The sequence below is a fragment of the Cyprinus carpio genome, chromosome B3 (assembly GCF_018340385.1).
Source record: "Cyprinus carpio isolate SPL01 chromosome B3, ASM1834038v1, whole genome shotgun sequence".
NCBI classification, from domain to species: Eukaryota; Metazoa; Chordata; class Actinopteri; order Cypriniformes; family Cyprinidae; genus Cyprinus; species Cyprinus carpio.
Genome location: NC_056599.1, coordinates 33,071,896 through 33,098,176, shown reverse-complemented (window position 1 = coordinate 33,098,176; position 26,281 = coordinate 33,071,896). Strand labels below are relative to the sequence as shown.

Here is a 26,281-nt window from a genome sequence, read left to right as displayed (position 1 = left end):
TCATACAAAACAAACAAAAAAAAAATCTAGAAAATGTATCTAAAGAGCCAAGTAATGTTATGACTGTTATGAATATAAATACTTAGCTTAATATAACACACCCTTTCATAGTCATTTTTATGTTATCATGGCAAATGAGTTATGTACAGGACAACAAAAGGCACCCTACAGTGATATTGACCCAGTTGTATGAAGTTTTTTTTTTTCGTTTACAGAGACTATAAATTTTAAAAACTTGCGCTTTCAAACTTGCCTTTTTTCTAGTTTTCAAACATTTGTATTTTCAGTTCCCCAAAACACTGTCGTTGTGCAGATGAACGGCCAAAACGTGTAGTTTTCCATTTTTAGTTCAAAACGGTTTTGTGTCAGTGTTGCCCAACAGTTGTACTGGAGTACTCCCAACATTACACTTTTTGGATCTCCATTATCTGACACACCCCTTTCAGGTCTTGGAGTCTGTACTAACAAGCTGATGAGTTCAGTCAGGTGTGATTAATATACTCCATGATCAGGGATGAAAACCACTGCTCTGTATTATTACTGTAAACCCTATAAACCAATGGTACTTATCCTAAGGCCAATCCGGAACCAAAGAGCTACATTTAAGAACAGCCTCTCATCTAAGGCGTACAGAATGTTTTCATTTAAAAACCAAAAAGCTGAATTTTTACACTTTTCCTCTCAACGCTGCCTTTAAAGAGCCATGGATGACTTGTGAACTTCATGCTGAATTCTAAGCCTTTAAACCTTTTGATTTGTTTCACAGGAGGTGCGTTTGAGTGGGATGATGACTTCACATCTCCACAGCCCAATTTCCTTTCAAAGGCAGCCAGTGATCATTCTGCCAGCAGGCCCAGTGGGACCTCGGCAGCTTCTAAGTATTTCTCACCACCCCCTGCGAACCGCACCCTGGAGCAGAGCTGGAACAGTCCCTCCAACTACTCACGCTTCTCCATCTCCCCAGCCAGCATCGCCAGCTTCTCCCTCACCCACCTCACAGACTCCGACATTGAGCAAGGGGGTAAGTCCAGCACCAACATCCACACACAAACAGAGTAGGACCTCAACAATCTGAACTCTCAATCTTATTTCTCCTTTTCTTTCTCAGGAAGCGGTGAAGATGGAGAGAAAGATTAAACAATCTATAAGACACACAAATATTGGAGATATATCGCGGATGTTTTTGATTTGAAGGCTTTGATTGCTTCTCAGGCAGCATTGGTATTTATTTGAGAATATGAAGGGGACTGCAGAGACTGAGCTGATGGCAACCTGTGTTCTGAACATCATCATCGGTTTTCCATAAACTATGATTTGCTATGTTTTTCATCAGTGCAATTTGGAGGAACCTTGCTTCGCTTATGCTTTAGAAACTTCTGCGCACTTCCAAGTGCCCTGCCTCACTTTTTTTCTTTTGCTCATTTGCAGTTCTTCATAGTGTCCACATTTTGCGTCAGAAGGATGAAGATGAAATTTATCACTCAACCAGAGGACTCTGTTAAACACTAATGAGCCAATAGACTCAAACTCAGTTGTGCAATTGAAATCGAATAATACTTGCCTTTTATTGTAACACTGGATTTTATTTTATTTTTTATGTGAAATCTAGTGTGACGAGCTTATTTATATGGATTTGATGTCCAATAGAAGCAACATGGGTCTCCACAGATATTTTTGTACAGTGTTTGGACTACTTACAAACCACTTTCACCCAACTAGCGTAGTTTCAGTGACATGTTTTATATTAAAAGATGTAGAAGTCAGGATACGGGCAGCTGGAGAGTTTTGGCTATGAGATGCTAAGTCTTAAGTAGTGAGCATTCTTTGTCGTTGCAGTCTGTTCATGAGGAATTCACGGAGTGCTGCGCATCAGGGCTTTTAGCTGTCGGATTGTATAGTGAATGGGCCATCGCAGTGCCTCACAGCCCCTCTCATCCCACTTGAGGACGCCCTTCATCCGAAATGAACTTCAGTTCAGGTTTGCATTGTGTTTTTTATTCAGTGCAAAGGGGATCTAGAACATATCAAGGTCATATTTCACCTCAAAATCAAATTTTTTCTCTAGATTTTGGTTTGAAATGTGAACCAGACACTCATTGTTGGCGGGAGATTGAACTGCATGTTCAGCGAGTAACTATGAAAGCTTTGGTGGTCAGAGAGACTAGATAGCCAGCAGAACTTCCAGAGGTAATGGCTGCTTGTAGCATTGAGTAGAAATACTATTCAAAGAAAACAAAACAAAGAACCTCCCTAAAGTTCTGATTCTTTTGTGTTCACATTAAAGAGCAGCTTGTGAAGACTCAAGGGATGGGAAATTAGTTTTCCCTCTTTTTTTTTTTTTTTGGTGCGCATGTATTATTCATTGGACCTGAAAGGTAATCGTCATAGGTGGCATAAATCATTTATATTTGCCAATCTTGCTGCTCATGATGCTTTGGGTTGACGATGACAGAGATAATGTATATAGTAGAAATCAAATCGAGGTGAAACTACACAATCAGCAAGAAGAAAGTCAACATCATTGAATATTTGCTTGGTTCAGTCTGGAAGAATGTTGATTTTGGTATGATATACATAAATTGGGAGGCTGAATATTTGTTATTGCTGGAATGATCGGGTTCATAGCGTCTACATCCCCATGTAATTCAGTACAGTGATTTCTATGTTTTAGACATGTTGAATATCTGTATTACCAGCACTCGATTTCAGTTCAACTTGAAATTTTATGAAAGGAAATTCTTTGGTTTTATTCTACAGTATACTTTGCTTAATCTTGCACATCTTTAATGTTGAATTGTTCTCCTGTATATAAATGTTTAATTTTGTCTGTAAATTGGGAACGATGTGAGTAGGTATGATGACTGATTTTGTAATTTAAAGCTAAAATGTGACCGAAGTGATCGAAAAAGACAAATTAATGATGAAATATATGGGGAAATGCAGGTCATCGTGTCCTTATAACTTGTAAATTTTAAAAAAAATGTGATATTTTTACTTCATATTGCTGATGATCATGACTAGTGTCATTGAAGGAATGGTTTATAATTAATTGCTCTGTTTATTATGGAATTAAATGACAATGAACTTCTATGTCTTGTCATGCGTGTTTCACAGGTCCTTTTTTATTTACAGGAGCAAGCAGTGGTTTGCGTTTGGGGTAGAACCCTCAGATCAAGAACAGGTTTTTAAAAACCTCTTTTTTTGTTTATTTTTGCAATTCCGCAGAAATCCATAGAAATATCACAAATGAAAACAAGCTGGTGCTTTTTAACAGATCTTTATTGGGAAAAAACAAAACAGTATGTCAGTGGATAGACTGCAGTAGGGAAGTTGTGTCCACATTTACAGCATTGTCTCTGACAATGCAAGTGGACTGAAATAAAATCATTTTCAAATAATATAATCAAACCAATAACGTAAAATGTTCTTCTACTCATTACAGAAACAAATACAGCAACAAGAAATAACATGCTTAAAACAAAGTGAAATTAGTGGATCAGGTGATTCAAATCATACACATACAGTAATCAAACGTCACACCCAGAAAAGTGATGTTTGTTATTCAGGCAAGTGGAATCAAAAATAAATAGTCACATTTGTTTGGAAGGGCACAGGACATGGAGACAGGAAGGGTGTAAAGAACAGCAAACTGGGAAATGCAGTAAAGCATGATGAAGGTTGATGATGATGATGGTAGGTGGGCACTATATCTAGCAGCCCACAGCATTCCCGTTCACCTGACTCTGTGTGCGGCTGGGCATTGGACTGCGAGGTGCCACCCGCTGGGCCTCTATAGAGTTCCCTCTCACAGACAGGTGCTCCCATCTACCCTGTTTTAGTGCATTAGTTGAAGAAATTACTCTCAGAGTAAAGATCTGTTGATACTAATTACAAGATTTAAAAACAAAAATGCATCTTTAACCTACATGGTTTTTTTTTTTTTTTTTTTTTTTTTTTGAGGACAGCGCAATTCAGCATTAGACTTAATGTGGAAAAACTTACCCCAATGCCAAAGTCCCAGCTCAGGCCTTTGGGCTGCATGGGCTTCACTCCCAGTCTGTGACACACCGTTCCTGAGCTCTCTGATGGATAACCTGGCACTTTATCAGCAATTATCCAAACCTGGACAGATACATTACGACCACTTTACAGTTTCATAACCATCAAAGAATTAAAACCTAGGAAACCATATTATTTAGATTTGGGTAGTTGGACAGGGGTGTATCGGAGCGTGACAGGAGCTGGTAAACGTCAGGAGGAGAGTCCCAAAGAAAGTGGGTAAAGGAAAGATTAACGTTATAACAGAAATGCAGGATGAAATAATAGTGAAAAGAGGAAACAAAAGCTTTCAGGATACAGAGCTGTGCAGCATGAACAATGAGAACAACAAAGGGCCTAAAATCGAGCCTTGTGGTACACCATACTTTTTTTTAGGTCAGATATCTTTAATTTTAAACTAATGAAAAGGGTAGGTAGTCTAGAAGAAAAAAAAACTGGTTACATAAGAGCATACAAAATTTTAACGTGAAATCTCACTACCGCAATGATTTTTATTTCATTAATGTTATATTATGTTGTAGTTTTTTTTTTTTTTTTTTTTAAGTATATGGTATTTTTTAAGTATACTTGAAGTACACTTCTTATGCATCCTTTTTTCCACTGTGTGTCTATTTAAGATAAAATGTTCATTAGTGGTTTTAACGGGAAGTAAAAAGGTTTCAAACCTGGTCCAGTGGTCCAACAGACACCTTACACACATTACTTGAGATGAGTTCCCATGCAGAACCCTGAGGATAGCTGGGTGTCAAACCCTGTCTGTACCACAGATTACCTGCAAAAAACATACACACTGAGCTCAAACTTGATTGGAGAGAGATTGCTTTCCATGTACTACAATGTTCTCAACGGCATATTGATTATTGCTTACTTGTTCACTACATACTGACTACTACTATATCTCTCTTCACACTTCATAATGAGGAGAAACAGTCGCTTAGAGCCTGTGATTCCCCATACAGTTTGATTCGAAGAAATAAACCAAATAAAAAAAGAAGTGAGTGGGAACAGTTGTCTCACTGTTTTCATCCACAGCATAAACGGAGGTCCTGCCCACAGACACCTGCCTGAGCGTCTGCTTCGGGGGAGATGGTATGTGATACCAGCACTCACCTGAGAAATCAGAGAAATCTTAATGAGTCATTTGACAATAAGTGTGCCTGTCCTTTTTTGTTTTTCTACAAGTAAATAATGACATAACAGCACAACCAATAAAGTTTTATTCAGTTTTATAAGCATCTTTATGAAAACAAGAAAACGGTATTAAGTATTTTAAAAGACTTATACTTGTTACTTGCATAATTTCTCCTTATTTTAACAATATTATATGTAATTTACCTTAAAAATAACTTTTTCAGTGCAAAAAAGGTCTTATACTTAAAGAAACACTCCACTATTTTTGAAAATAGGCTAATTTTCCAACTCTCCTAGAGTTAAACAGTTGAGTTTTACTGTTTTTGAATCCATTCAGCCGATCTCCGGGTCTGGCAGTAGCACCTTTAGCTTAGCTTAGCATAGATCATTGAATCTGATTAGACCGTTAGCATCTCGTTCAAAAATCACCAAAGAGTTTCTGCGTAATATCATTGCGCCTGCTGCACCCATGTACAGCAGCAAAGTTCCTTGATTATTACACACCGGTTGAGAGTATAGTTCCTAGCCATATGGGCCTAGAAAATCACAACTTTTCATTTTCCGTCTGTCTTAGTACACGATGTAACTACAGAAGAGTCAAGTTTTAAATAGGGAAAATATCGAAACTCTTTGGTCATTTTTGAGCGAGATGCTAACAGTCTAATCAGATTTGATCTATGCTAAGCTAAGCTAAAAAGTGCTACCGCCAGACCCGGAGATCAGCTGAATGGGTTCTAAAATGGTAAAACCAAAATGATTAAAAAAAGGCAAAACCACCATCATTATGATCATACACTCTTCATCATTGTCTAGTTGAAAACATCACACTTTCCATCAGGATGATTCTGTGGTCTCACCAGCTGGATTGTGGGCAGACACGGAGCCCCGGTAGAAGACGGCACCGTCCCTGGCAATGGCCCACACTTGGTGTCCTCCTCCTATACAAATGGACTTGAAGGGCTGGTCCGTGCCAACATGGAGCCAGGAGTTACCCTGTGGTTTCAGAGAGTTCGAGGTTAGAGGATGTCCCATAGACTATGTGCACTAACTCAATATAAGAACAGAGATGAGAGGAGGATATTCATTCTGAGGAAAATGACAAAAAAAAACCCCAAGAAGTCAAAACAAGGGATTTGTGTCTAATAGCTTCTGAAGTCAACGATATATGTGCCTTTCTCTCTAAGTCAAACATTCTACCTTTAAAAAGGTTTTTAAAAGGTACTTGCACTGACTTTAAATTTCATGGGTTATTAAGTTTTTTTCAGTTGTGTTATTTATGTCTAAGGCACACTGAAACTGTCTGAAAGAATCAGACTTTTCTGGGACTTAAAACCATTTGGGATGCGTCTTCCTTTGGTGGTTTCTCAGTGTCTGTGGCGTTTACTTTGAGCCTGATGTGAGAAAAGATGATTTCCTTTTGACTTTTCAACTGAAATGAAGTTTTGGAGATCACGTGGCCCTGTTTTGTGAGAGTGCTTGCAGGATAGTGACACGGTTTAGTTCTCACAGACGGGTTGTTGGTGGTGACTCCCAGACGGCACAGCACATCTCCCTTCTCACTGATGGCCCACACAGGAACCTGCTCCAGACTGCACTGGGCCAGACACGGCAAGACGGTGACGTCAGTCAAAGCGATTGGAGGAACCTTCTGCCACGGGCCAGTAAGGCTGATCTTGCACTTCCTGTGACAAAGAAACACTCTTATATAGCTTTTCTTATACAAAGGGGCCTCTTGGCCCAAATTAGAGAGAAACAAGGTTTTTGCTAACAAAATATGTGTAAATGTATCTATCAAAGAATCGGGGAACACAAAAGCAGCAAAAATGTGAACTAACCTAGCCCACCGCCTGCGTCGCACAAAGTCCTTTATTGTCTTATAACCATGAAACGTCCTGAATGAACATAAAACAGATATTAGTTTGAGACAGAAATGTCTAGTTACTGTTCTATTAATAGGTTTAAAGTCAACATACACTGGGAAATCTGCAGCATACTGCCAGCCCTCTTTATCTGTCCCTCCTGGGACACCGAAGTCAACAGCCCAATCAGAAACCTGTGAGAGTGAGATGCAGACTAATCCATATAATACTCCAAATGGTACAGTGCACTAGAAATACTACAGGCTGCTCAAGAATGCAATCTGTTGTACCCATGTCCACTGCGGCGAGGGAGGCCTGGTGTTGTCTTTGGTACACTCTCTCAAACCTGAAGCATCGCTCCACATGTAACGATCTGTGGGAAGACCCCTGAGGACCACAGCAGACACGGAGCGTTTACAGCAGGAACAGTAAACAAGCAGCAGAACTCAGGGAAATGACACGCACTTGTCTGTGTATCCTGTCATTGGGTTCCAGCGCTGGTTCTCATAGATGTACACACTCCTCACATCACTTATTGCTTGGTTAAGGTTTTCATTTCCTGAAATGAATGAGATTCAAACATCGGGCAGAAGCAACTAGATTTTAGTCATTTCATTTTAGTGTTTTAGAAATGAAAGGCTTTAAAGGAAGGAGAAAGGAGATGATTTGGGTGCGTTTTACACAGATTGCGAGTAATATGAGTAATCCGTGCAATTATTATAGTGAATGAGACTCAATGGGGCCTTTCGCACCGATTTAGTTCCAGTACTAAAGTACTGGGACGATTTTGCGTGAACTACTTCCCAGTACCATTCAAAGGGTTGCATTAGCACTGACAGTGTGTACTAGGAAGTGACGTAAACCAGTCGACAGCAACGTCATTTGTGTGCGGCTTTCAACAACGTTAACAAAGAAGAACATCGTTAACTACAGGAGGATGGAGGATGCTGTGATCAGAGCTGTGCTTTTTTTGTGTCTCGCGGGTTTCACAATGATGGACATGGAACGTCGACATATACGTAAAGCGATTGAAAGAGTCACGTCACGGGTAGTACCAGTTGTGCTGGTTAGACCCTGCTCTGGAGTAGGAGCTAATTTGGTTCTCGAAAAAGGCAGTCCGGTACTAAAATCGCACCCAGTTTCGGTGGTGCGAAAACGCCAAAAAGTGGGTAGTTCCACAATTAGTTCTGGTATTATGAAAAGGTTCCTGCGGTGCGAAAGGCCCTAATGTTTGGGAAGATCAGAGACTATGTTTTGAATACAGTGCTAGCATACTGCTTGCTGAATATCCCATCCTGCTGCAAAGTTCTGCTTAGACCAGCATGAACTACATCCTGGTCTAGACTGGTTTATGCTGGTTTGATGCTGGTCTGACTGGTGGACCATGATGCAAATCTTAGTCTTTCTGGTTAAGCAGTTCGACCAAGAAAGATCTGCTGGTGAAGCCTCATGGGAACATCAGCACACCAGCAACCAAACCAGCAAATGTTCATCTTGCAGGGTCAAAACTAGATGTAGGATAGGGATAGCAGCAGGGTGCATGTTTACCCTGAGCCGATGGTCCCCTGCTGCCCCCCGTGTAGACCCAGGCCGTGTGATCGTGAGCGATGCCCCACACCACACCCAGACTGTTAGACTCCACACAGAGCAGATGAGCAGGAACCTGACGCCAGAACCTGAGCCCACAGCAGGAACGCGCACAAACACGTGACGCATGCCCAGCACAATTACAATCACAATCACAAACACACACGGTCCACAGGACAAAAGATTAAACGCATCAGACACTTCTGTGGCATGCAAGGCAGACTTTATGCATGATTCAGTTATGAAACACCAGATTAGCTCTGTCTGAAACCTAGTGAGCTGCTAGTCTGGACAGCATTTAGGCGCTTACAATGTAGACTTTAACTAATGAAAGCAATCCTCTGTGAGAGCTATTTCTACCTGATTCTTACCCATAAAAACTAGCTTTGCTGGTATAAATTGTTGTATATAGGTTGGTTCAATGATCCTTTTGACTTATAAAAGCAGTTGTTTTAGATGTTACCATTATTTTTCAGGGTGTTTCAAAAAGGCAGACAGCAAATAGAGATGCTTTATAAGCAATGTTTGGGAGGAACGACTTTTATAATATTGTGTTGTTAGCTTAGCCTCATGCTAATGCCAAACTCTATGGAAATCAATTGTGATTCGAGTCTCCTTGAGGAGCACAGTTTGTTTTGGCACGTGAAGGACAGTGAAGCAGCTCGCTGGGTTTAGAACAGAGTTACAGTGTGAGAAAACAGCCGTGAGACAGACAGATGGGGACGTTCTTACATGTGCTCGCAGGGTAAGTACTGCGCCGGGGCTTCCAGACTGGGTGACGGCTCATGCACCATGACGTCACCTTTACACGTCACAGCCCACATGGCCTGCTTGGATGGATGCTCTCCAAGACCCCTGGACGCACAACACGACTCGTTCAACAGAGACAGCTGCAAGGGTCACACACAGACAGAAAGCAACCGTCACTCTCATTCAGCAGTGCAATCAAAAACACACCCTAAACTCGTCCAGAAGACTGATGATCGTGAAAATGTTGGGGTAAAATGTGTTTTGGGGGTAAACGAAATCACAATGCAATAAATCTATATTTCATATATGCAAATATCTATTTTTTTTTTGTGTGTTGTCAAACGATTAATTGTGATTAATCGCATCCAAAATAAAAGTTTTTGTTTACATAATATATGCGTGTTTTGTGTATATTTATCATGTACCTGTATATAAAAATACACACATACAGCATATATTTTGAAAGTATTTACATGTATTTACATTAGTGCTGTCAAATGATTAATCGCGATTAATCGCATCCAAAATAAGTTTTTATTTACATAATGTGTGTGTACTCTATATATTTATTATGCATGTATATAAATACAAACACGTGCATGTGTATATTTAAGAACAATATGTTGTTAATATATGAAATATATTTATGTATGATATAAAATATAAGAATATAAATATATAGATGTATATACATGTACTGTAAGTATTTAAAAAATATATACTCTATGTGTATGTATTTATATATACATAATAAATATACACAGCACACATACATATAATATGTAAACAAAAACTTTTATTTTGGATGCGATTAATCGCGATTAATCTCTTGACAGCACTAATTTGCATGTATATATTTATGTTCATATAATTTAATATAATATATTTAATTTAATATATAAACAACATATTTTTCTTAAATATATACATGCATGCGTGTGTATTTATATACACATAATAAATATACACAGCACACACACATATATTACGTAAACAAAAACGATTAATCGCGATTAAGTGTTTGACAGCACTAATTTTTTTTTTTCATGAGAGGAGTTTATCCATTTTTAATGAACTAATGTTAATACTAAATACAGAATCATGACTGGTAAGATATTTGTATACAGTTCAAAGTTCATCATGTGTGTGCTTTAGCCTTTATGTCACATAGAGATCCTTTTAAACAGATGTGCTGTTCATAAGTGCATTTTACCCAGGTGTTGAAGTCTTGTTGAGAGGGAGTTGCCAGTAAAATGGGGCATCTCTGTTTGGTTCTTTCTGGTGTGTAAACAGCCATAGTGTACAGAGAGTCCCTGAACACGGGCACCAGTGCCGTCACCTCCTTTATCACAGCATACACATACTGACACACACATCAGAAGAATCGTGGAGTTATTTACACTAATACAGTCTGAGAACACTTCAACAACACATTTTGATCTAAATTCAATCATTTACATTCACAAACTTTTTTACTCCTAAACTTTTAAAAATGTAGTCAACTTGTGCCTGTTGATATACTGTTATACTGATACACTGTTGTGAAAAAGAAGTGTGCTTAATTGTATTGAATATGCACTTGTAGTGTACGTCAAATCTTAAAAGTGTATTTAAAAAAAAAAAATCTTATTGTAGATAATATATCAATGAAATAAAAGGCTACTTCAGTGCACTAAAGAGACACTTTCATGACTGTTTCTCACACTTTTTCATTTTTAAAAAAATGAGTTAAGTGATGCCAAAAATTAATATTTTGGATGAATGTTTTATTACTGATAAGAAATGTGGTGAATAATGGTTACAGCACAAATGCTGTTTTTTTTTGTCATTTTTTCTTCTTTTTTCAGTTAAGCTTGTGTTTCTTTTGTTTACAGTATAATATTTTGTAAAAAAAAAAAAAAAAAATGGTTTTGATTATTTTTTGAAGACATTGTGTATTAGATACAGTATTCAGTGATCTCGTAAGTTTGAGTGGCGTGTATGATTTTTCATTTACAATTTAAAACTTAATGAAAAGTTTTTATTTTTAAAGTACATTTTAAATGCTTCATGCTTTAAAGAAGTACACTTATTTTGATATGTTGACTAAAATACTAAAGCACATTTAGGTACTTGATTTTACTGTACTTAATTTTACTGTAGTGTGTTATTTGATATTACATTTAAAGTTTATATTTTTAAAATGTATTAAATTGCAACTTAAACTATAATGAGTTTCATATTAAAAATTGTATTCAGTGTGCGCTTCATTATATTCTTTAAAAGTATATTATTTCCACAGTAAGTAATCTTTGTGCTATTATGTTAAAGTACACTTATTTTTCACAGAGGCACCTTCTTCTCCTGGTCGTGAGTGTAGTAGAGGTAAAGGACGTCCCCTGTCTGAGCTCCAGCACCAGTGACCTGCTCCAGCGTCACACTGACATCCTCCCACTGATGAGGCGTCCAGTCCCTCCACCAACACATACAACCCCTCGTCACACGCACAGACTGAGACACACACACACACACACACATACATCAGTGTTTGAGATGTCCTACTGCACAAAGGCCTGCTTGCAGTGCATTTACCTTCTCTACAGAAGCATCTCTCTCTCGCTGGGCTCCTCTTGTCCGAGTGTCTGTGTCTAGAGCACTGAGGGCAGGTGTGATGGATGGAGAGAGTGGCCCGGGATCTGACAGAATCAGAGAGAATATAAAACAGCATACAGCATACTTTTCTTGAAAGAAGTGTTTTACGCTCTACAAAGCAGCACAATAAGAACACTAACATTGTGAAATAACACAAACACACAAAAACACACACACACACACACACACACACACACACAATAAGAACACTAACATTGTGAAATATTATTACAATTTAAAATACATATGATTTATTTGAATACACTTTTTATTAATTATTATATAATAATAACTAGTTAGTTATTATTTATTGACGCAAAGCTGAATTTTCAGTCTTCAGTGTCACATGATGTTTCAGAAATCATTTTTATATGCTGATTTGCTACTCAAGAAACATTTGCTTATTATCAGAGTTGAAACATTTGTGCTGCTTCATATTTTAGTGGAATTATTCGCTGAATAGAAAGAAAGAATTTATTTGAAATAGAAATCTTTTGTAACTATTTATAAATCTTTACTGACTTTTGAACAATTTAATGGATCCTTGCTGAATATAAATATTCATTTCTTTCAAAAAAAAAGAAAATAAATAAATGTTTTTTACTGACCCAAAACTTTTAACAATATTGACTGTAAAAATACTGTGAATTATGATAATTTTTGCTAGTTAAGATTATCATTAACTATTTTTGCTATGTCATTCACTCCCAAAACATTATGAATATAATTAAGTCATTAAAATCAAAAGTCAAAAATTATAATGTATTACAGGTCCTTCTCAAAAAATTAGCATATTGTGAAAAAGTTCATTATTTTCCATAATGTAATGATAAAAATGAAACTTTCATATATTTTAGATTCATTGCACACCACTGAAATATTTCAGGTCTTTTATTGTTTTTTAATACTGATGATTTTGGCATACAGCTCATGAAAACCCAAAATTCCTATCTCAAAAAATTAGCATATCATGAAAGGTTCTCTAAACGAGCTATTAACCTAATCATCCGAATCAACTAATTAACTCTAAACACCTGCAAAAGATTCCTGAGGCTTTTAAAAACTCCCAGCCTGGTTCATTACTCAAAACCGCAATCATGGGTAATACTAAAACCTGACTGCTGTCCAGAAGGCCATCATTGACACCCTCAAGCGAGAGGGTAAGACACAGAAAGAAATTTCTGAACGAATAGATGATTCCCAGAGTGCTGTATCAAGGCACCTCAGTGGGAAGTCTGTGGGAAGGAAAAAGTGTGGCAAAAAACGCTGCACAACGAGAAGAGGTGACCGGGACCCCTGAGGAAGATTGTGGAGAAGGACCGATTCCAGACCTTGGGGGACCTGCGGAAGCAGTGGACTGAGTCTGGAGTAGAAACATCCAGAGCCACCGTGCACAGGCGTGTGCTTTTGAACCAGAAACAGCGCCAGAAGCGCCTGACCTGGGCTACAGAGAAGCAGCACTGGACTGTTGCTCAGTGGTCCAAAGTACTTTTTTCGGATGAAAGCAAATTTTGCATGTCATTCGGAAATCAAGGTGCCAGAGTCTGGAGGAAGACTGGGGAGAAGGAAATGCCAAAATGCCTGAAGTCCAGTGTCAAGTACCCACAGTCAGTGATGGTCTGGGGTGCCATGTCAGCTGCTGGTGTTGGTCCACTGTGTTTTATCAAGGGCAGGGTCAATGCAGCTAGCTAGCTATCAGGAGATTTTGGAGCACTTCATGCTTCCATCTGCTGAAAAGCTTTATGGAGATGAAGATTTTGTTTTTCAGCACGACCTGGCACCTGCTCACAGTGCCAAAACCCCTGGTAAATGGTTTACTGACCATGGTATTACTGTGCTCAATTGGCCTGCCAACTCTCCTGACCTGAACCCCAATGAGAATCTGTGGGATATCGTGAAGAGAAAGTTGAGAGACGCAAGACCCAACACTCTGGATGAGCTTAAGGCCACTATCGAAGCATCCTGGGCCTCCATAACACCTCAGCAGTGCCACTGGCTGATTGCCTCCATGCCACGCCGCACTGAAGCAGTCATTTTGCAAAAGGATTCCCGACCAAGTATTGAGTGCATAACTGAACATAATTATTTGAAGGTTGACTTTTTTTTGGTATTAAAAACACTTTTCTTTTTATTGGTCGGATGAAATATGCTAATTTTTTGAGATAGGAATTTTGGGTTTTCATGAGCTGTATGCCAAAATCATCAGTATTAAAACAATAAAAGACCTGAAATATTTCAGTTGGTGTGCAATGAATCTAAAATATATGAAAGTTTAATTTTTATCATTACATTATGGAAAATAATGAACTTTTTCACAATATGCTAATTTTTTGAGAAGGACCTGTATATACTCCCATGAATAATTGAAATCAGTTATTATACTTGTCTATTCATTGTTAAACCTTTAGAAAATATAATGCAGCACATGACAACAACCAATTACAGATGTACTGTAACAAGGAACCTGCAAAATATTATAATGCATTTTAACTTTGATTACAATTATTTATGAAAAGATTAAAAGGTACATTAAGAATGCCTTTTATAATACATCACACATTAAAAGCTTCAAGTAAGTTCCTTCAGTGATAGAAAGAACAACATGAGGTTGAGGTAGAGGTTGAGGGTGAGTAAGTGATGATTGCTTTAACTGTGTTGCACCTGAGATGTTAAACAAGTCGACGTGTGAGCTGGAACTGATGTCACATCCTCCTCCGGTGACCCAGGCCCAGGGCGGCAGTTCCTCCTGCACTACCGTGTTGTGCTGCAGCTCAATGGGGTACGTGGCCACTGAGCTCCGAGTGCTGCTAGGAACCGAGCCCTTCATCTCCTCCAGGTCAACATTGCTCCATGGTGTCTCGCTACCATCGGACAGGCTGCTGGGGCTCAGGACAGAGGAATCAGACTCTTGGCTCTTCATCTGGTTATCTTCAGGTACACTGGGGTGAGCCACAGAGGGCGGGTCATGTGCTGGAGCAGAGCGATCAGACACCAGCGCAGAGATAAAGCTGTCACTCGTGATCTTGGGGACGCGTGGCTTTGGAATGTCCGTGTCATCACAGCCCAAAACGGAACCCTGGGAAGGAGTGGTGACCTCACCAGCGAAGACACTGGCATCACTTTGAACATGGACACTGGGAAACACACAGAGAGCCATTCACAACACTGACAGGCATGGACATGACACTGCAACAAATACTGTAAATGGCATCTTCTGTACTAGTGTGTGTGTGTGTGTATATTTGTATTATATTTATAGCAATAGCCAACAATACACTGTGTAGGTAAAAATGTTAGATTTTTATTTTATGCCAAAAATCATTTGGATATTAAGATCATGTTCCATGAAGATATTTTGTACATTTCCTACTGTAAATATATCAAAACTTCATTTTTGATTAGTAATATGCATTGCTAAGAACTTTATTTGGACAACTTTAAAGGTGATTTTCTCAATATTTAGATTTTTTTGCACCCTCAGATATAGATATAGATATATATATATATTTGCCATTCTACAGGATTGGTCCAAAGTCAGAGTTGGAAACATCTTTAAAAAAAAATTATCTTTTTCCAAAAAACTACTGACCTTAATGTGTATCAGTCACTCCTCTCTTCCTTTTCTGCTAATGTCTCCACTACTCTCGCATGCTCTTTAAAACATTTTCCTCGTTCCTTTGTCCTCTTCCTCCCCCTCCTTCATCAACTCTAACAGCTGACGACTTTGCCACTTTCTTCATTAATAAAATTAAAAACATCAGTGCACAATTTGCCACACCACAATACCACACGCTTAAAGTTCAAGGCATTGATGTTTGCCTACAAAACCACCACTGGTTCTGCACCCCTTTACCTAAATTCAGTACTTCAGACGTATGTGCCCTCTAGAAGCTTGTGTACCGCAAGTGAATGTCACTTGATTGTGCCATCCCAAAGAAGCACAAAATCACTTTCACAGACTTTTAAATTAAATGTTCCCTCCTGGTGGAATGGCCCAACTCTTCAAGAATCGGCTAAAAACACATCTCTTCCATCTTTATTTAACCCTCTAACTCTAGCACTCTCTATTCTTATTCTATTCTTAAAAAAAAAAAAAAAAAACTTGTCCATTTTAGACTTGCACTCTATTAATTTACTGCTTGTTTTCTCTTTTCTAATCTTTTTGTATTCTATCTATTTGTTTTCTTTTTATTTATTATACAATTAAAAAAGCCTCTAACACTAGCTTGCTCTATTCTTTTTCTATTCTGTCTGTTTTCTTTTTATTTATTATATAATTTAAATAACCTTGCTACTGTACATGTACTGCATTAAGCTAACTGAGACTTGTTATAGCATTTGCACATCATTGCTCTTTTGTTGAATTTGATTGCTTCCATTGTCCTCATTTGTAAGTCGCTTTGGATAAAAGTGTCTGCTAAATGTAAATGTAAAGATTGTATGTATGCAAATTGTATAATATCCAAGGTACACATTTCTAGTAATTGTGCAGTTATTTCTCATATTGTATTTTCAGAAGGTTTTGGAATATTTGTCCCCTCCCCAAATTTGTTAAAAGGGTTATATTGACCTATTAAGATTTTGCTTACATCAAGATTGTAAATATACTTTTTTTTTTACATAAAATCCAACATATAACAGTTTTCTGTTTTTTTTTAATGAAACAGTTTATTGAAAATATAAAAGAAAATCTACAAAAAAACAACAACAAAACCTTTGCAGATGTGTTTTATAATTGCTTTGCATACGTGTTTTTTTAATTGGGTATCATTTTTGAATTTTTTTTTCTTTTGAGGCTTTTTTGCGTCATATAATATGATAATATTCAGAATATGGAGCTCCAACTTGAGAAGGAAAAATCACCTTAGTTTTATTAAGAGGCACAAACTGAGGCAAAATATGCAATTTGATGCAGTTGCTAATATTTCAAATATAATATAAAATGGTATACTATAAAATGATGACTGACAGATGAACAAGTAACTGTTCCTCAAAAGCCTTATGTACTGTATTTGATACATTTTAAGATTATTTTCCTGAAAAATGATGTATGGATAAAATAAAGCGAAGTTGCTTCAGTCCAGTAAGTTGCTTTCTTGAAATATTAATAACAATATAAACGTTATTCTTATGCTTACTTCATTAAAATCATTAAAGATTTGAGACAAAAAGACACATATATCATGACCTCAAGGGGATGTTTTTACAATTACACTAAAATACCTTTTGTATGGACTATCAGTCAGACAGAAGGCATGTAGTAGAGTAGTATGTATGTATCAAATATGATGTACTAGGCTTTATAGGGTTAAAAAAAGAAGAGTGAAAAACTGAATGTGCTGAGCAGGTAAATGTAAATTAATTTTTAACCTTTTACAGCTCTAATATTTCTACTTTAAATTCATAAACTCTGTGTAATAAATCAAAATCTTTCCAAATGCTCTCTGGAACCTATTTAAGTACACCTGGTCAGGAATGACTGCTCTGTACAGTGCTTTTCTACTACCTGGAATGATTTGTGCTTGCACTGCCATCAAGCTGAGCTGACACTGCCACCCATGACCTGCCAGTGACCTCTGTGGCTGTCACGCCATGACGAAAATACACAGTCCGGTCATCGCTGCCAACCCCCCATACCTGTGTCACAAACAAACACACATAAAATAAACTGATATTTTATATCACACAATCACATTTTAAAATATATTATAATATGTAATATAAAACACAAAATAAAAAAAAAAACTTACAATAACACAATAAAATATAAAATGCAAATATTATTAAAAAAATTAATATATTGCAATTATATTTCACAATATTACTGCTTTTAACTGTATTTTTTGGTCTTGGTGAGCATTTGAGACATCTTTAAAAACATTAAGAAATCTTACAGATGCCAAACTTTTGAATGTTAATGTATAAACATTTGAAGTTCTGACTGAAGTTTGAATGGGTGTTACACTTCTGCTCATTACACAGAAATATATGACCGCAGCATGCTTGATTGACCTGTTATATCACCATCAAGCACTAGACAGCCATACAATAATAAATTACAATAAAATCTCTCATATCAACTGCATCATAATGAAGCTGGCATCAGAAAATCTGATCTTCTTTTTATGTGCTGACATAGTTCTCATAGACAGGATATTGTTTCTGATTAAGCCAAATTGAGGAGCAGGATCAAGTATGAGCGTCGCAGCTGCGCTAAACGCACAGATACACGGCCTGCGCGGTTAGTAATGAACTGTGAAGTATGAAAGAGTGGAGAGTGGCCAAACTCAAATTAGATGCTCCCATATGGCTGTGTGCTGGCGAAAGAATTGGAGGTGTATATATATGGCTGGGCTGAGATGGAGGAGGCAGTGGGCAACAGGAAGAGCCAGGCGGTCTAAGGGTCCAGTTACAGAGAGAGAGAGAGAGATGCAGAGACAAAGTTTGCATCGCTTGCAAACTCCACACTGAGACTCAGCGGCTCTAGTAATCAACACCCACGGACACCCGACTCTGCCAGACCATACATGCCCGTCCCGGCAGGAGGGAGGGGCCAGTGTGTGCTGAAGTAGGTGATTGGACAATGGGTGTTTGTGCGTATAAACAAGGACAGTGAATACAGTCGGCCTGCCGTGCAGGGAGCACATTTTGGTCTGAGGATCTAATGATGGTTAATCCTCAAAGCTACATGTGAGAACAGGAGTGTTATTAGACCTGTCTGGCCCCCACCCTACCTCAGAAGGGTGTCCCCCAAGGACAAGTACTGGGACCACTAGAGTTGTCCATACAAAAGAAAATTATTATTTCACCAGAGGAAATATGATATCGGCAACAGTGATTAAAGCATGGTGTGAGTGCACTGAACTTATTCAGATTGATACATCACTTGTAAGTGGAGTTTTCTAAGGCAAAGATCACTATAATTGCTTGAACTTTTGGTAAATGATTTGAACAAACTAAACCTGCACTTTTTGCGCTACAGACATGAATGATACCACAAATCATGCGGTGATATGACTTATGATTTTCACCTGGTGGACAATAAAACCATTAAAAAATCCAATAGACCTACTTTGAAGTACCTTAGCCATATCTAGAGACCAGAATATCAAATTTGGCAGTGGGTGTCAAAATTCTAAGGCCCTCTCCCACATGATGTCACCATTTTAATTAAGTTATATTACTTTAATGTACTTTAATGTTACTTTAATGTCCCTTTAATATTACTATAATGGAATTACTTCAAGATTTTAATTCATCTTGTCACCCCTTTGAAGTTTCACTCAAGCCCCCTAGTTGGCTCTGGACCATCTGGCTGTACACTGTTGTAAAGTGAGTGTGTGTATATTTGTATTGTTAGAATGGCAGTATAACATGATACCTCACTGATCTCACCTGGTCATTGGGCCCCATGCTTAGCATCAGCATCTCTCCACCAATACTGATCCAGCCTGAACCAGTGGGATTGTGGGAATTCACACCCCTCCTAAACCAGACCTATCACACACCCAAACACATTGCATTTACACATTGCACACTGTGTTTACTGCATTTTCTTATACACTGTGTACTACCTGTTTTTTTTAAGTGTACATGAAACTGGACTCATTTATGAAACAACAAATATTTCAGTAGCATGCTACACTGTCACACAAGGCATGAGTTATCATCTGAATCATTTTTACTATTAATATTGCTTTCAATTCATTCAGCATGCTAGATCAGGGGTGTCCAATCCTGTTCGTGAAGCGCCAACATCCTACAGAGTGTAGCTCAAACCCGCTCCGACACACTTGCCTGCAAGTTTGTAGTGATTCTGAGGAGCTTGATTGGCTGGATCAGGTGTGTTCAATTAGGGCTGGAGTTGAACTTAGCAGGACAGTGGCCCTTCTTTAGGTACTTGATGAAATTTGAAGGTAAAGTTGCTTTCAAATTACTTTGATGGTAGGAAAATAACTGAAAGCATTTATAGAGTAAATACCATCTTACTTTGTTGTCTTTAGTAACGGCCCAAACGACAGTGAGTCCCACTGCGACATGAACAGCTCCTTTCTGATTTGGAGGCTGCACTAGCTCCCACGATGAGCCTGAAAACAAAAATAATGTACTTTTAAAGCACATACGTAAGTGTGAACTGAATGTAAATGTTATGGTGAAATAAAATTAGATTAGGAACACTATTCATGATTAAACATATAAATAACATATTAATGCCATATTTTGCTTGACCATATTTTAGATGCCTTAACCCTTCTTCTTTAATGTCATTTCTACTGAAACCTGTATTAAAAGTATTAAAAGAACACTATACCTAAAACATAACTACTACAACTACCTTATTTACTATTAATAAGCAGCAAATTAGTTTATTGAAGAGTATTAAAAGACACTTGGGGAGAACTGACTTCATACATGCACTAAAAATCACAAAAATTAATGTCATTTCTACTGAAACTTGTATTAGAAGTATACTAAGACACTTGGGGAGAACTGACTTCATACATGCACTAAAAATCACAAAAACACCAGCTGACTCAAAATGACAGCAGCAACCTTCTGCAGCATTTGTATTGACTTAAATATGATGTTCATATTTAATGCAATGACATTCAGAAATGTTTAGTTGTGGCGCAAGTGACCACATGTTCTTTAGGACCTCTGTATGTTCATACCTCTCTCATGCTATTGACATGACCGTGACCGTGATCACAGTTTCACCATAAATAGCAGCGATGTGTAAGTCATTCAAAACATGTACTGTATGTCCTGCATACTATATGTGTGAATTCAAAGGACAGGAATAATCTGTCAGTGTCAGACCTTTAGGGCAGTCTTTATTGATGCCCGTTCTGGCCAGCAGTTGTCCATCCCAGAGAACGACCCAAAGCAGGTCTTTCGGCCCGGCGCTCACCTGCGCCACCTCTTGGGGCACCTGGATGGGTTCCCAGCACGTCCCCTCTGGGTTCTGCTGTCTGATGCCTGTGCGGAACCACAGCTGTGTAGAGATACACATACACACCTCAGATCTGTGTGGTGTCATGAAGAGTTTCTTAAGACATGATAAAAATGACAAAACATTCAGCGAGTGTTTAAATTAACCACTCGGCTGGGAAATTGTTCACATTCTTGTGAGCAAGTGGTTAATCCATAAGGTGTTGGCTGAGCTCAAAATATAAAGCAGACGTCACAGAACAGCAGTGAGCTCTAGTGGTCACAAATCTGTAATGCAACCGCAAGTCGTGCTGTTACTTAAAACTAAGACCATTTAAAAAATATTTTTTGTTCATTGAATAAAGCTGAGATAAAATACCATAAATATTAGATGACAAACATAAACTTAGATGAGAATTAGAAGGCAACAGCATTAGCAGTTCATTTAGTCAAAAAATTTATACATTTTTTAAATAAAATTTAAGAGTACTAAAATTACTAAAACTGAAATGGATATGAAATGGAATTATAAAAAAAGTTATAAAAATGACAGAAGCTTATAACGAAACTACTAAAATTAAAATTAAAACATAAAAATAAGCAATTCAAAATAGTAATAAAGAACAGAGCAGCAGTGACCTCTTATGGTCAGAAACTTATAATGCAACCACAACTGCATCACTACCTTAACATGCTTACTGGTTAAACAACTAGTTAAATATAGCTTAAGATGTGCAATACAGTCATTTACCACAGACAGTTATTAGGATTTGTCTTCTGTAATGCATTTTGTGTTTGATATATGTTTTGTTTATTCATATACACTACTGTTCAAGTACCTTCCCTTGCTGGGACACGGCCCACAGGTAAATGTGTTTCTCAGGACTGTCACTCATGTCCCAGCCTCCACAGCTGATGTCAGTGAAGGGCTCTGGTGGAGGTCTGGCTCTGTCCAGAGGCACCTGCACCAAAAACACACATAATCAGAAAGACTCTACATATCTGGACAACATTGAAACATTACACTGGTTGACCTTCGGTTGTTTCACATTGAAACAACAACAAAGTTTGGATTTCCATTTTAAATGGAAATGCAAGTTGTATACCTTGGCCCAGGATCCCAGTGCTTTATATCTCCTGTAGCGAAGCCATCGTCTGCGACGGACACATGAGTTCCACTTCTTCTCTTTGGTGAAGGTGGCAGGAAAGTCCACTGCATACTCCCACCCCTGAAAGCACAGGAAACAGCATTACACATTCTGACATGATTTCTAATTTTTGTTTTAGGACTTTTTATGAATCATTATTTGTGAGTGTAATGGAATGACATACTTCAAATGAATATACTTAAGTGTGAACTGAATGTGATGTTTTTAGACACTTAAAGGGATACTTCACCCCAAAATGAAAATTTTGTCATTAATCACTTACCCCCATGTCATTCCAAACCCGTAAAAACTTTGTTCGTCTTCGGAACACAATTTAAGATATTTTGGATAAAAACCAGGAGGCTTGTGACTGTCCCATAGACTGCCAATAAATAACAGTGTCAAGGTCCAGGAAAGTATGAGAAGCATCGTCGGAATAGTCCATCTGCCATCAGTGGTTCAACCATAACGTTATGAAGTGATGGGAATACTTTTTGTAGGCGAAGAAAACAAAAATAACGACTTTATTCAACAATTCCTTTGTCAACAGCCTCCTCTGTGTCTCTCCATATCACTGTATGCTGTGTATGCTCTTCTTTATCAGCCGCGCCACAAGGATACGTTGTTTTCTTTCAAATCAAAGCTAAATACACGTAGAAAAAGCTCATACTTGTGGCGTGGATGGTACAGAAGAGCATACACAGCATACAGTGATATGGAGAGACACAGAGGAGACTGTTGACAAAGGAATTGTTGAATAAAGTTGTTATTTTTGTTTTCTTCGCTTACAAAAAGTGTTCCCGTCGCTTCATAACGTAACGGTTGAACCACTGATGGCAGATGGAGTATTCTGACGATGTCTTTCATACTTTTCTGTGTAACTTACTTGGCAGTCTATGGGACCGTCACAGGCCTCCTGGTTTTCATCCAAAATATCTTAAATTGTGTTCCGAAGACGAACTAAGCTTTTACAGGTTTGGAACAACATGGGGATAAGTGATTAATGATAAAATTTTCATCTTGGGGTGGAGTATCCCTTTAACTGCATGTTATTTACAATTTAATGAAAACATTTTATTGTTTAAATTTTTATTAAATCCAATTAGTTAAACTATAGAGTGCTTTTTTACCCAATTAAGTAGGACTTGGAAAGGGTTCAAATACACAAAAATGCTGGCAAAAACCAACAACAACATGCATTTTGATGTAAACAAACTAACAAACAAATTAATTTTATATAAATTCAACTATTATTTTCTCTTGTGGACTATATGTAAACATCTTTTATGTGAAATATCTTATTCCGGCCAGTACTAAATAAACAACAACGTGCATTTTGTATGATCCCTCTTATTTTGGTAAAATAATGAACATTTAGCAGATTCTGAAAGGGGGATGTAAACTTTTGATCTCAACTGTAATTATTATTTTAGATACACTTCTAAGATTTGAAGAGCAAATCAAGAGCATATACATAAAATTTAAGATGACTTGTGTTTACAGAGGTTAGGTAACTCAAAGTTTAGGATGGCTTGTGTTTAGAGAGGTCTGAGATTGTGTCACTCACCCCTGTCTCACTGGATTCTCTCCCACAGCTTTCATCATCCACGTACCAGTCGCCCTCCCACTCCCAGTTAGCAGACGGCAACACAAAGCTGTGAAGAGGTTGTGGGTTCAAGCCCGACTCATCCGTCCACTGCCAGCGGTCTGTCGGGAGGAGTGTGTCTGTGTAACCATCAACTGGGTTCCATCTCTGTAAAACAGACAGAAAGAAAATGATGTAAGTCAGGTGTACTGTTTGTAACATGCAATCCTTATGGTCATTATTACTATCCTACTTCTGGTGTATTTGGATTTAGCCTACAGTTTGGAATAATATAATAAATAGAATGATATATACTGTAATATAATATATACCATTTAAAAGCTTAGGGTAAGTATGATTTAAAAAAAAATATTACTGTATTTAATCATGCTAAGAAATCACAAATGAATTGAAATGTTTCCAACACACCTGATTTTCATAGGTCTTTTCCTGATGGCGTATAGGCACCTGACTGGGGTACACATGGAGATAAACCTGATGGTCGCACCCGATGCCCCAGCAGCAGTGCTGAGAGCCCGTCACCCGCTTCAGCTCCAGCAGGAGATCCGCGACGCGCCTCCAGCGGCCTCCAGCGGCCCACAGACTGAACCCCCGCCCATACACATCCACCGCCCACAGCTGCGACCCCGACATCATGGGCCCTGGAGGACACCTTGTTTAGACAGTAGGTGTGGATTAAGGTAACGTGGGACACTTTTTGCAATTTTGACTTGTGTCTCATATTTCAGCCAAAGCAATAAATCAAAATATTTTATCATTATGAAATCCCCAAAGATGTTCCCTATCTAAATCAGAATTTGTCAGATATTGGAAATGGCACATATATGAGTGCTCCTTGTGCCAAAAGAATTTGTGGATTTTCTAATGTGGGACAGCTCATGTTCAAATCTGGGACACTATGTTCTGGGTTAGAAATAGTTGAATTTTTACAAAGCAAACTTCACATTTAACACTCCTGGTTAAAAGTGCATAACTATGTTTGGTTAATTAATTTAGTAGGCCTTCAGTGTGTTTGCAGACTTGCAAAATTTGCAAAAAGAAAGCAAAATAATTTCTTAAAGATCCAATAACTGGCAATGATTTTTTAAAAAGATTTAAACAATCGAACATTGCGATTTTTAAAATATCATATTAAAAATACTTATTCTTTATATACTGGACAACAATTTCAATAAATTACTTCCGGTGTGATGATTTTCATGGCCACATTTCTGACCTTTTTTAGACAAATTTCCAGAGTGATTTCAATAACTTGACACCCCTGCTTGAATTCAGCACCAATCATGTTCACTTTAACGTTGTAAAAGAAGAGATAAACGCCCTGAGGCTTAAGTGTCCATCATTAGTCAATGTCCCGCAATACACTAATCCACCCTGTTTTATTTAATATACACTTACATGATAAAATAGCTTTGAATATGTACATATAAACAGCTCTATGTTGCTTATTAAACCACAAGACTGTCAAGCTTTCACCTCCAAATAAAACTCGCTATTAAAATAAACTGCATTTTACAGTTTCCTCATTCATAAAATCGTGATGACTTGCAATAATATGTATTATATATTAAATGATAACACAATACAGACGTCAGTCTCTTATACGAGAAAAGATATACAGTAAATTAACACCACACCAGTTGGTCACACCCCACATCTCTCCGCGTCTCCACAATAACACAGCCCTGTTGTTATTCTATACTTCATTAGTTTATGTTATGTTTTTTGCACGTTTCTATGGTTGTCATGTGCTTTATGTTTAGTAAACACGGTAACCGACATGACGAATTTAAATTCCGACACACAAGCGCTTCATATTCTGTTCAAAAGCGATGCAGGCAGACTCATAAACTTACCTTCTATGTAGTTTAATGACTGTGAAGCGAGTCTTCATATATTCCGCGCATTATAAACATGGTTTATTTTCATTCCCAGCATTATTCTAAGGGCTCAGACTCAAAGCAGGAAGTTAACGGTGTTTTCGCTCTGATTGGTCAGCGCTCGAGGAACTGTCGGAATATAAGCTTCTGATTGGACAGACCGTGTGCTCACGTATGTTTTTCCGTCGGGTAGCGCTCTCATATGCGCACGTTTACTTGCTTAATTATTTACTCATTACTTTCTCAATAATTAAAACTCAAGGGTGATACATGAGTACTGACTTTTATACTTCACCTCTTATTTCAGACTGATGTAATGAATAGATAGAAGATGTATCAGGCAGATTAATTTAAAAAAAAAATCCATTTTTAATCCATGTTTAGTTTTCCCCAGTCTATTTAGCCTTTATTTCATGTATGTCGGATACGTGATATGATATGTAGCTCTAGTATTTTTCAGTACATACTATGCATATAACAATAAAAGCATATTTTCCCCTTCTTCCCACTCAATAAATCCCAATTATGTCTGTTCCTTTAAAAAGATGTAACCGTATAACTGATGATAACTGTATGTTAGTAAAAAAGTGAGCATGTCATAAGGATACAAATTCAAATAAATGAAGGAGCGAAACTTCACATGAATCTTTATATGTGCATTTTGTATCTGTGCTTATTGTGTTTACATGTGTACTTATT

At 37.7% G+C, this 26,281-nt stretch overlaps 2 protein-coding genes across 3 annotated transcripts in view; one reads left to right on the top strand and one right to left on the bottom strand.

The window, feature by feature from the left end:
• Window positions 1–3,088, top strand: part of LOC109106547 (serine/threonine-protein kinase LMTK2-like) — a 34,126-nt gene extending 31,038 nt beyond the window's left edge. The window contains exons 12-13 of the mRNA XM_042721407.1: window positions 767–1,021; window positions 1,109–3,088. Of these exons, the coding sequence (XP_042577341.1) occupies window positions 767–1,021; window positions 1,109–1,137 (284 nt within the window). The 3' untranslated portion in view covers window positions 1,138–3,088. The remainder of the gene's footprint in view (window positions 1–766; window positions 1,022–1,108) is intronic.
• A 173-nt stretch (window positions 3,089–3,261) lies between these two features.
• On the bottom strand, window positions 3,262–25,705 carry LOC109106029 (tectonin beta-propeller repeat-containing protein 1-like). 2 transcript variants are annotated; one of them, XM_042720864.1, is made up of 25 exons: window positions 25,559–25,705; window positions 24,111–24,354; window positions 23,664–23,849; window positions 22,055–22,177; window positions 21,788–21,910; window positions 20,838–21,012; window positions 20,007–20,104; window positions 19,413–19,514; window positions 17,524–17,654; window positions 14,679–15,151; window positions 11,958–12,061; window positions 11,721–11,876; window positions 10,600–10,749; window positions 9,369–9,526; window positions 8,598–8,725; window positions 7,515–7,608; window positions 7,340–7,436; window positions 7,164–7,243; window positions 7,026–7,082; window positions 6,698–6,872; window positions 6,048–6,183; window positions 5,077–5,169; window positions 4,725–4,831; window positions 4,003–4,122; window positions 3,262–3,830 (listed from the first exon to the last, which is right to left on the bottom strand). In XM_042720864.1, exons 1-25 carry the CDS (start codon window positions 25,594–25,596, stop codon window positions 3,711–3,713), a joined length of 3,468 nt encoding a protein of 1,155 aa, XP_042576798.1. In that variant the 5' UTR covers window positions 25,597–25,705; the 3' UTR covers window positions 3,262–3,710. The 2 variants fall into 2 exon arrangements, with proteins under 2 accessions (XP_042576798.1, XP_042576799.1); XM_042720865.1 differs by having other exon boundaries at window positions 24,111–24,343; window positions 25,559–25,704.
• Window positions 25,706–26,281: the final 576 nt, after the last annotated feature.